This window comes from Poromitra crassiceps (genome assembly GCF_964638095.1).
Source record: "Poromitra crassiceps genome assembly, chromosome: 18".
Taxonomy (NCBI): Eukaryota; Metazoa; Chordata; class Actinopteri; order Beryciformes; family Melamphaidae; genus Poromitra; species Poromitra crassiceps.
The window spans coordinates 19763640-19776044 of record NC_139636.1 but is presented as its reverse complement, the minus strand read 5'-3'; the positions used below and the strand labels follow the sequence as shown (position 1 = coordinate 19776044).

Genomic DNA, 12405 nt, shown 5'->3' with positions numbered 1-12405 from the left:
GGAAAGAGCTACCAGCCACCGGCTGTTTAGAATAACAGCTAATGTAAAAAGCATGAGCTGGAGATGGGTTGAATCACTATTGAGTTAAAGCAATCAATGATAGAAAGTAGCAAAACTACATTTCTATGAAAATATCCCAGCTTCTTGAATGTATGTGAAATGCATGTGAATGCATGTGAAAAAGGTTCCTCTGGCCACTTGTTTGTGTGATGTCACCTGTTGCGTGCGAGCCGGTCCCAGCCAGAGAGAGGAATGTGTGTTTGATGTGGAGCAGGGCTGTTCTCAGATCTGTTATCAGCTTGGAGTACTGTCAGCGGGCCAGTGTAGAGGTGACAGCTAATTCACACCAGGCTGCATCTGAAAGCTCATACTGTATACTACTGTAACAACAGTCGTCCAGGAAACCTGAGGCAGGGTAGACGTTTCGATGCAGTTCAACAGCAAGTCCCGGATGTCGGACTTTACCAGCAGCACATGAACGCAGGATAATACTTAAAGCTAAAAATCTATCTACCGTAATAATAATATTCTAATGGGGAAATCTCACATCTGGATCATCACCAAAATTAACTGATGTCTCCACCAGATTTCAGCCAAATCATCCATAACTTTTTGAGATATCTTCCTACCAGACAAACAATTGGACATAACCTCCTTCTAACTTGGAAGAATAAAATGTGTGTGAAGCGCTGCAACAAGTTAGAGCAGATCAAACAGTGTCTCCAGACAGCTACAACAACATGCAGACGCCCCGCCAGACAGACAGCTGACACCAACAGTAAAATTGTAAACATTGTAAAAAAAAAAGTCCATCTTAACAAGACACGTGGGGTGACATGGTTGAAATCAAAGTTTTTTTTCTATCAATACGTATCACAATATGCAAATCACATGTTAAATAATCAAACGAATGTATCGTAATGCTAGGTGTGATGTCAAACAAAAAAAGTTCAAATAATATTCCTTAAATCAGAGTTTTTAAATACAATTCGCTTTTTACAGTATCATCAATTTAGACAGCACAATTGTGTGTCACAATATCACAATAAATCATATATCATCACAATCCGATTCCACTGAAAGGCAATACATTATAATATTTCGTCCAGCTCTAACTGTAATTATATACCGGTAAATATATAAATAATTAGTCACCTTTTATAGAGAAATGATTGTAGTGGCAATTACTTGTACATGACCACACACACACACACACACACCGCCACAGTCTAGTTGAGCAGTCTTTGCTTGTCTTCAGTAGTCTCTTTGTGTGGACTTTGTTCATTGTGACACCCAGCTGCTCCCGAGTGGCACCACAAGATACCGGAGATGATCTCGTGGTTTTGCCACGTGTGAGTGTGCGACCACCAGATCGACACACAGAGGCTGGTGTTCTGCACACACGCACACGCACACGCACACACACACACACACACACACACACACACACACACACACACACACACATAATTTATATATTTATTTATGTATATACAGAGTACACACACACTAGGGCTGCAACTAATGATTATTTTCATTATCGATTAATGTGTTGATTAATCGTCTGGTCTGAGCCCAAGATGACATCCTCAAATGTCTTCTTTTGTCCTGGCCAACAGTCCACAACCCAAAGAGAATCAGTTTACTGTCATAGAAGACTAAAGAAGGCAGAAAGAGGGGACAGGGAGGAGAGAGGCTGACAGACAGACAGGGAGATGAAAAATGACGGTGTGTAGAAATATTGTCGTCTGACCCTGCGTGGCACACACACACCTACACACACACACACACACACACACACACACACACACACGCACACACACACACACACACACACACACACACACACACGCACACACACACACTCTCTCTCACACACACACACACACACACACACACACACACACACAAGAACCCGCGGGAGAGAGATTCCCACTGCAGCTACTGCAGGAGGTAACGTTCAGCGACGTCTGTGTGTGTGAGAGAAGCAAAGTGTGATCAGCCTCACCTGGAACATCATCTGTATGTATCTAAGCAGTGATTCTCAACTTTTGTCATATCCAGGCTCCATCATTTAGTCCACATCAGGGCCACAGACCCCGTTTGACCAGTTTCTCTCTAAATCTGAGAATATTTTTAAGCGGTGCAGCCGCTTCTATAAGTGACGATGTGTGTTTGTGGGGTAGATGAGTGTAGGCCAGAGTGTGTGAGATTTAGGCCCCGCACCCAGCTCCCCTGTCTGACTGCATAGAAATGCAGGCGTAGAGAGAGGGAGAGAGGGAGAGAGAGAGACAGCGTCTCGTCTCGAGGACGATAGCGTTTAAACGTCAGTAACGCACACGCCTGCGCGCGCGGACACACACGCACAGTTTAAGAAACGTCTGGAACACTTTGGGGAGAGCGGCTCAAAACCGGTTTGTACAAGGAAGTGAGAGTGGAGATGGCTGGACGGACGCGTACACGGATGGGCGCGCGCACGGGTCGGACATGCACAAAACTGTACCGCTTACTTCAACACATGGGTGTGATTTTTATTATTACATAATATGATTTTGTCCAGAACTCTATGAATATCTGTATTGTAGATAGAGAGATAACAGAGAAACTATGACCAAAACAGTATACCCCTGCATTCTCTGTTAACTTCTTGTAAATGGTGATTTTTAACAATTCATTCATTTGCCGGGGACCCCCCTCAAGGGCCCCTACAGTAGTGGTCCCCGTTGAGAACGACTGGTCTAAAGTTCCATACAGCCACACATCAACCCCATGTTTACTATACAACAGTAGGGTCCAATACAGTGAGCAGTACTAAGGCAAAGCTGTTCTTATCCTCACACTTGCAGGGCAGTGTTGCCTTCAGAAGAGACAGAGAGAGGTGTAGCCTGTAAGAGACAAATGTCTGGATTACCACAATCACACACACACACACACACACACACACACACACACACACACACACACACACACACACACACACACACACACACACACCACATTACTTTATGTTCATGCTTAGTTAGTGTAGTAATACATACAAATACAGTACACACACATGTTTGGCTATAAATCCAACATATCCGACGTAGCGTAGTGTTCTGTTGCTTTGGTCACGCTGAGATGGCAACCGACACTAGTCTGCGTTCCTTTGTCAACAAACTGTGTGTGTGTGTGTGTGCGTGTGTGTGTGTGTGTGTGTGTGTGTGTGTGCGTGTGTGTGTGTGTGTGTGTGGTTAGCAACAGCTGCTAGGCTCCGGTGGGCTAGCAGGAGGAATGGCAGGCATCCATTTGGAGAATTCCTCAGAGCCAAACACTTTCACCTCCGCAAACCACACCAGTACCACGTGCGCGCGTGGTGTGTGTGTGTGTACACACACACACACACACACACACACACACACACACACACACACACACACACACACACACACACACACACACACACACACACACACGCACACACACACACACACACCATAGTGTTGCTCTCTTTAGAGTTGTGGAATGTGTATCTAATGAATGGATCATAGCCTCAAATGACAATTTCCTCCTGTCTGTGTCTCTGTGTAGGGTTGTGTCTAATACCTGGTTGTGTGTTTGTTTGTGTTCCTCTCTCCAGCTCTGTCTTCTCTTCCTGTCTTTGTTTGTGTTTGTGTCTGTGTCTAAACTCTGGGTCATGGCCCTGTTTGTAACATGAGCAGAGTGCTAGTGTGCTGTACTGACTCAGTTCTGTTGTCAGCTTTGGGTTATGGGACAGCACATGCCCTGCGCCACCTACAGAAAGTCAAAGGGAAAAAGACATCACAGTGCTGGACACACTTTTTGATTGACAAGTTCCACTTCTGTTTCCTTTGGCTCATTTGTCACAGGGACCGGTGTTTTGGCAACAAGTAGGCCCAGGTCTTTTTTTAATGAACGTGCAGGTCGTAAGCTTTCAAATAATGTGTCATACATTGATGTTTGAAAATAGTTGAATAGAATTGCTTATTTGAATGTTCGTACTCCTAAAAGCAACATTCAGACAAAATCGTACTGAAAATTGGTTGGTTTGCCCTGAACAAGCTTAGTTTGCTAACAAATTGTAAGTAACATAATAGTGAACCTAAAACGGTTGCTTGTTCTATTGAGTGTGTTCTTCAACATCTAGACTTGACATCTAGAAGAAAAACACATTTCACGATTACCTACATGTTACCTCTTTTACCAGACCATGTCACATTATAATACATATTTGCCTACTTTTACCAGACCATGTCACATTATAATACATATTAGCCTACTCACACTTTCTACCCAAATGCTCCCAGATCGTCCTGAATCTCCAGTGACCCCAGACAAACCTGAAAGTAAACTAATACCCATACCCCAACTCCCTACTCACCCTACCACAGAGCAGTGAGGCTGTGTGTGTGTGTGTGTGTGTGTGTGTGTGTGTGTGTGCGCGTGTTGTGTGCGCGTGCAGCTGCATACTCCAGCCCGTATCTGTGACTCACACTATTCCGGCAATGCGAGGCGGCACGGCACGATGCGCCGCCTGCATCATCTGCACGCGCCGCCCAAATAATGACTCATTGCTTTTCCACTGATGCGATGCACAACAGTGTTTCATGGGTTGTTTGCTTGTGTTTTCTCTTTTGATGCTGATGAGAACACTTTTTTGCCACAAACTTTCTCAGGATTTCTCTCTCCCTACATGCAAGAAGTCCATTGAACTCCACTGAACTGTTATTCCTTCTTCTGCTTGCATGGTTTCCGCAATTAGTTTGTATGTTATTTGTCATTCAGTTTGTTTGTCAGGTGACGTGTGTGTGTGTGTGTGTGTGTGTGTGTGTGTGTGTGTGTGTGTGCGTGCGTGCGTGCGTGCGTGCGTGCGTGTGTGTGTGTGTGTGTGTGTGTGTGTGTGTGTTTGCTGGAATTCCTGGAGGAGTTCCACCGGCAGCAGCTGTTAGCGATCCAGATATGGCAACAGGCAGTCCCAAATTACTCGCTAAACTAACCAAGAAGTTCATGTCTTTCTCTCCTCTGCTGTCCTCTCCTTCTTCTCACTTCATCACACCTCACCCTCTCTTCTACTCTTTCCTCTCCTCCGTCTATCTCCCGCTCCTTCCCCCTCCCCCTCCCCCTCCCCCTCAGTGTGTGGTAAATCTCATCAGCGAGCTCCAGGAGCAGATGTGCAGGTTTCAGGCAGAGATCAGCACCCGCATCGAGGAGAAACGGGCGCTAGAGGAGAGGGAGGCCCGGCAGGGGGACCCGCCGGGCATCCAGTCCCAGGCCCGGGGCCCCTCGGGCGGGTTGGCCGGCTCCGACCTCAGCCTGTCCGGCTCTGACCTGGGGGAAACCTGGACGCAAAATGGAGGCCAGACTGTACATGTAGGGAGACTTGATGGATGCACTCATCTTTTCCCTCCTCCGTCCCCATCACACATTCTCTTCCTCTTACCCCCTTCTAACCACACCACACACCACCTGGGATTTGGACCTTTCCACAGAATTGAACTAACCACCTCTGTAGTGTGTGTGCAGAGTGTCTGTGTGCTGCAGTATGTTCTGGACGCGTTCTACTCTGGTTCATGCAGATAATGGTCCTCTCTAATTGGGGTTTCCAAATACTTACACGAGGGGCAGCTGAGGTTGTTGAGGCCGAACATGTGACATTATGGTAAAGATTTAGCATGCAAAAAAGCTACAACACTGAGAGCTTAGTGGCTTAATTTTTTTATTACCAAGAATTATCCAAAGACTTGCAACTGACTCCGCCTACTCCTCAGGTATTGGACACATGGGGGGGAGAGACACATTTCAACCCAGATCGGGATTTGTTCTTTAAAAATCGTATATGTATATACATGTGTATATATGTGTGTGTGTGTGTGTGTGTGTGTGTGTGTGTGTGTGTGTATATATATATATATACGGTATATATATATATGTATATATATATGTCTGTGTGTGTGTGTGTGTGTGTGTGTATACATACACACACACACACACACACACACACACACACACACACACATGTATATTTCTTGGTTTTGTGTGTGCATGAAAGTGGTTCTTCCCCTTACTAACAAAGGTTTACATCGGTTTGTTTCTCCCTACACTGACCAGGTGGACGAGTCATGTGACTCCTGTAATATGAAATATTGCTGGGTGTATCATAGAAACATCAAACGAAGAAATTGCATGGGAGAGATCGGTCGGTTCTTTCCAGTTCCTTAGAGGTTGGCTGACTGTGTGAAGGTTTTTCAATTACAGCGGACTAATGTGTGTTTTTAGGTGAATGTCCGCATTGTTTTCTGTCCTTGTTGTTTTGGGGTTCTGAGGTCCAGCCTTCTCCTGGTTGATAACTGCACGCTGTGGTGTCTGTTTCAGGAGGATGTTTCCACTGTATCCCTGTATATTAACCACTGTACTGCCCAGACCTCGGAGAACTCCCCTGCCTCCCCGCTTTAACTGCACTGAATGTGGATCTGTCGTTTGAATGCCTTCCCCTCCATGTGTTGGCATGTGTTCATCAGTAGCGAGGCTGAAATCTAGAGGCAACGTCCTGTTTGCAGCGTGTGGGAATCATCTGAACTAAGAGACACGCTGCTTTGACTTTCTCTCCTCTCCAGGATCTGCTACAGGAGGTGACGCATCTAAAGGGCAGAGTGGACGAGCTGGAGGGAGAGAAAAACCAATATGAGAGGAAACTCCGAGCCACCAAGGTACTGGATACACACACTTACACTTCAGTACAGTACAGTACAGTACAGCACAGTACAGTACAGTACAGTACAGTACAGTACAGTACAGTACAATTCAATTCAGTAGATGAACATACCATACCTGTCTATGGTATATTGCCAATTTAGTGCACTTAAACTTTTATTATGTACAGTAAGTAGATGAAGGTATACAAATAGATGTGGAGGAACACAAATACGTACTGTAAGGTCTATGTGGTCTGGTCCCATTATATCAAATATTGAAGATCTAATCTCAAAACTCACAAATAAATGACCACACACACACACACACACACACACACACACACACACACACACACACAAAACATGTGAAAAAAAAAACTGAAATCCTAAATAAAACAACAATTACATCCTTAGACATGATCCTATATCAGCAGTTTCCATAGAAAATGCAGCTTCATTCACTTCAATCTGTCCACTAAATAGAGAAATGCTCTGTTTGCCTTGCTTATTAATTGACTTCCCTTTGATAACACAGCATCCCTCCTCATCTCGTCGTTTGTTAATACAGGAGGTCAAACTGCCTTTTCTTTCTTTCTGCTTACACTGCTTCCCTCCTGCTCTCTCTCTCTCTCTCTCTCTCTCTCTCTTCCTCTGTTTCTTCTCTATCTTTTCCTCTGACTACTAATCCCTCTCTTTACGGCTTGCTCTCCACTCTCTCTCCTTCTTTTCTGTCCATCTCTCTCTCTCTCCCTCTCCATCGTCTTCTCTCTCTCTCCTCTTCCCTCTCTAGCTCTCTATCTCTTACTCTCTCCATGTGTGTTACCAGTCGCTTCTGAGCCAGCTGTCCAGCCTCAAGCTGACTGTGGAGCACACACAGCTGGAGAAGCAGCACTGGGAGGAGCGCTGGCGCAGCGCACAGGTGCCTCCTCGTCCTGCTCCCTTTTCTTTTGTCGCTCCCAGTTTGTTCCTTCTCTGCTCGCCTCCCTTTCTCCTCCTCCTCTCCCACCTCTTTCTCCTTCATCCACCTCCTTCTGCACTTCCCATTCCCTCGTTTCTCCTCTTCCGCTTTCTTCAACTTAACCCATTTTTAAGCAGGTTAGTCCCTTTGAGATCAATGATCTCTTTTACAGGTTACAGACAAAACAACAATAAACAACAAGGAAACATAGGAGGCATACATTAGAATGCTGAGATGATTAAAATAGCTACGGACATAGACAAGTACCAAACCATTCATTCACCATTGTACTAATGAGAGAGAGCCTTAACATCAGGCAGAGAGACCAGGTCCCTCACTTTCAAGTCTTTTTAAAGGCTATTCCAAGTGAGGGGAGCAGAGCACATACAAGCTTTCTTTCCCAAATGCACTTGGAACAAGTGGGGGGTGAAGAATCTTACGAACTCTATAGATTATTTTTTTTCCTTTTCTTCTTGGTGACCAATATGTACGTTTTGTGTTGTTTGTGTTGGTGTTGTTTTTTATGTTTCTGTCACTGGATTGTGCAAGATTTCGTTCTTCTGCATACTATATTTGACACATTATCAAAGCTTGACAAATGACCTTTTGAACACCTGTATGTTGTTGAAAAACTAATAAACAAATCTGAGAAAAAAAAAAAAAAAGAATCTTACGAACTCAGACTATAACTACAGTCAGATCTCTGCTCAGTCAAAGTGCAAATGTATCATGAGAGTTTACCCAGAATGGATTTATAAATGAACAGTCTATGAGTCTGAACGGTCAGAGATGGCCACCCAGCCCATATATACAGTCATGAGTGAGGGCTTTACAGTTTGTAACAAATCTCAGTGCATTGTGATATGCATTATCTAACATGTGCGAGCAATGTGCATGTGCATTCATGTACAACAGTGTTCATATCACATGAGAGGGAGTGCTGTTCTACTGGATATCCGCACGGCTGTGATTCAGATAATCAGAGCCGTGCGGCTCAGGAGGTAGAGCGGGTTGTCCACTAATCGCTTTGGAAGAAAGAGGTCAGTGGTTCGACCCCCGGCTCCTTCGGTCTGCTGCCACCAAGTTGCCACCATCGGTGTATGAATGTGTGTGTGTGAACCAGAGATGCTCACAAGTCATTTTTCCAAGTCAAGTCTCAAGTCTTTGTGCTAAAGTCCAAGTCAAGTCTCAAGTCTTTGAGGGGCAAGTCCAACTCAAGTCTCAAGTCTCTTATGGATGAGCATTTTATCATCTGCTGCATGCAATCGGGTCTGCTTAGAACACTGCATAGCTAAAACTAAGGAATTCAAAGCATGTACTTTATTATCATCATTCCTTTATCTATTAGCACAAGACAGACAAACAGAACCAGCATTGATTGGATGACATTAGTAGACATTTCCTTCATGTTAATGCACCAAAAAAATTAAGAAAATAAGATTGTTCGCAAGTCCCAAACCTCAAGTCCAACTCAAGTCTTTGAGGAGGAGTCTCAAGTCAAGTCTCAAGTCACTGTGTGTGTGTGACTTAAGTGCGACTCAAGTCCAAGTCCCCGTCTTTGGCGTGAACGGGTGAATGTATACGTAGGCATATTGTAAAGCGCTTTGGATAGGAGCGCTCTATAAATGCAGTGCATTTACCATCCACTGTGTCTTTCCCCGCAGGCAGAGATCTCTGAGCTGCAGCAGCTCCTGGCCTCCAAAGACGCAGAGATCGAAGGCCTGCAGAACCAACTGGTGGCCAGAGGCAGCACAGGCAACGATGACGCAGAGAGAGGTACACACACCTGTCGGTCTGACCCGTCAGGTCACATCTACCTCTGCCAGCGTGTGTGAGAGAGAGACAGTGATATGGTGTCTGTCAGCTCCTGTTAACATCTAATCATTTCCTCTGTCTCTTCTGCTGTGAATCAACTTGTTCTTTACTTTCTGCTGCCCTCTGCTGTAGAGGAGGTGTATATCAAGCATCTGATTGACAAATGTAAGGCATGGGTGCGCTGTGTTTATGGGTCCAATTTCCAGCCAAACTCTTCCCGCCTGTAGAACGTTCTCTCAGCTCTTGATTCATTTGACGGCCCCACGTAACCTTGAAACATCACCAGAGTCTGTTTGAATGCTGTATTAGTGAGAGAACATTAAGGCTTTGGATGGCTGCTAAATGACTGCTGGAAATGAGTGTGCAGTGTGCAGTGTGCAGTGTGCAGTGTGCAGTGTGCAGTGTGCAGTGTGCACAGGGTCAAATCTCAGATTATCCGAAGGGTAAAAACAGTGAGTGGTCACTTGAATGTTCAAGCTGAGGTCTCTCGATCACGAGGCAGGGTGTTTGGTTTGACATTGGACCACAGCTAAGCTTCCACTTTGTGTTTTGGTTGTAGTAAACATTCCAACTCAACTACACTGAGATCCAGTGCTAGTTTACATCCTTTCAAACCTCCTGGCTGGCAAATGTGAGTCTCCTTTCATGCAGCCTTCAAGTATGCATGGCCCTGGCTGCAGTATTGCCTCAAATCTGCATCTGTTCTGCGTTATGCCATAAGATGTTCTCCTCTCGTGTGCATGTATAAAGTAGTACTTCTCTGATCGCATCAGTACTGTTTCAAACGCTTAGCAGTTTGTTTGAGTTGGTCTCAGGTCAGGTGACCGGATCTCCGCATTATTTGCCTGGATTCCATTGCAACAAGCCAGACACATTATAGCTGGTCTATTTGAAAGGATGTTGAATGACATGTGGCCCGTGTGTGTGTGTCTGTGTCTGTGTCTGTGTCGGTGTCTGTGTCTGTGTTTTTGAGGAATTCTTAGAGAACTCTTTTGTCGAGTAGTCCTGGCACACAGCACCACAGTAATATCAGTATGAGAGGATGCCGTGTTGGTCCCAGGTGACGGTGTATGACCAGTTGTGCTGTCAGTGTCTATTTGTTGTGCTTAGTTATCCATATTAGCATGGCTGTCATGTCTGTCACCAGCATCACATCAGGCACCCATCAGACGCCCGGCCTAAACTGACTAGACGTTAGATAACCCCCCCAACGCCAAAATAGCATCTTAAACCCTCATTTCCCCTCTGCTTATTAGACCAAGAGTTCCAAAGGTTGAAGGTGGGGATGGAGTCCTTGTTAGCCTCGAATGATGAAAAGGTAAACGAGACGCCGACGCCATCTTTTACATCCATATGTCAGAGACAAATGTGTCAGATATTAAACCCTGTGTCTCACCGTGTGTCTCACCCTGTGGCAGGATCGCCATATAGAGGAGCTGACCATTCTGCTAGGCCAGTACAGAAAGATGAAGGAGGTCTTGGCTCTCACACATGGTAAGAACTGTCCACTGATGGTGTATTCTAATCCGCCTCGTTTCTCTATTCACAGGTTTCAGTCACGGAACGTTTTTGTTGTGGCCGCCATCATACACTGTCAGTCAAATCGGCTCTCACTCACAATGTCAAAATATAAGCGATGTGATATAGTTTGAGATATTAATGTTTGTTTGACACTGTCACATCTTGCTGTTTCAAATTGGTCCTCAAGATGGCGCCGCAACAGTTGTGTGATGCCAACTGAAATCTATGAATAACCTCCCCTGTAAATATTCCAGTCTTGTATTCACTCTCCTCTCCTCTCCTCTCCTCTCCTCTCCTCTCCTCTCCTCTCCTCTCCTCTCCTCTCCTCTCCTCTCCTCTCCTCTCCTCTCCTCTCCTCTCCTCTCCTCTCCTCTCCTCTCCTCTCCTCTCCTCTCCTCTCCTCTTATCTTCTACCCACCAGGGAGTAGTGAGGAAGAGCTGAATGGCAGTCTAAAGCTGAGAGCTATCACACACAAAGCACACTCCGATATCGTCAGGGCGGAGGTAAAATGATACACACTTTTTGTTTTTTTTACAAAAACTCGAAATACTTTGCAATAAGCAGATCGTTGTCTGAAGAACTGAAAAGGCGAAATTGTATTTTGTCTCTGCATAGATGTCTTCTAGAGGATCGTCTCCGCTGCTGATGTCCTCATCCCCCTTCCAAAGAGAACTGGACTCCAGGTAGACGCACGCACACGCACACGCACACGCACACACACACACACACACACACACACACACACACACACACACACACACACACACACACACACACACACACACACACACACACACACACACACACACACACTACTTACCTGTAATCTCCTCCTGTGTGTGCCATTTGTAGTAGTATCCAGAACTCTTTGGACACATCGATGATTTCCACTGGGGATGCAAGCCTCCTGAATGGAGCATGGCAAGTAGAAGCCTTTGCCATGTTGTTGTGTGCTTTGTGTGTACATGCAAAGATTCATGTGATACTCATATAGGTTCATAAAGCTTGAATGAAATCCACATTTGGTTGATGTTCTAATCTGCTACATATATCATAAGTGCATACAAGTAGTAAGTAATACAAGTAGTATTGCGTTAGAAATTGATTTCAGTGACGAGAAGTCTGAGAATAGTAGTAAAAGACTTAAAAGTCATTTGATTTTAGTGGCAGTTGTATTGAATATCCAAATCTAATACAGTCCTCAGAAACGTCGTCTTCAAAGTAAAAATAAATAATGAGTACTATGCCAGGAAACGCTCCTTCCATTCGTTCTAATTGTGAAGTTTATTTTCTGTCCAGGAGTCGGCACCGGATGCTGTCCAGCAGTCTTGAAGAGTTGCAAAGTGGATCTTTACAAAAGGTTGTTGTTGCATTTCAGTTAGTTGTTTCAGAAAATAAAGTACTTCTTCTGGCCTTCA

The 12405-nt window shown here is 44.9% G+C and overlaps 1 protein-coding gene across 7 annotated transcripts in view; it reads left to right on the top strand.

Moving 5' to 3' along the window:
* ppfibp2b (PPFIA binding protein 2b) overlaps positions 1–12405 on the top strand; it is a 92369-nt gene that overhangs the window by 68245 nt on the left and 11719 nt on the right. For 6 of the 7 annotated variants that reach the window (XM_083655189.1, XM_083655188.1, XM_083655186.1 and 3 more), the window contains 9 exons: positions 5134–5370; positions 6615–6707; positions 9315–9426; positions 10722–10783; positions 10884–10959; positions 11408–11490; positions 11603–11670; positions 11840–11908; positions 12287–12347. In XM_083655189.1, the coding sequence (XP_083511315.1) occupies positions 5134–5370; positions 6615–6707; positions 9315–9426; positions 10722–10783; positions 10884–10959; positions 11408–11490; positions 11603–11670; positions 11840–11908; positions 12287–12347 (861 nt within the window). The remainder of the gene's footprint in view (positions 1–5133; positions 5371–6614; positions 6708–9314; positions 9427–10721; positions 10784–10883; positions 10960–11407; positions 11491–11602; positions 11671–11839; positions 11909–12286; positions 12348–12405) is intronic. The other variant, XM_083655190.1, reaches the window with a different exon arrangement.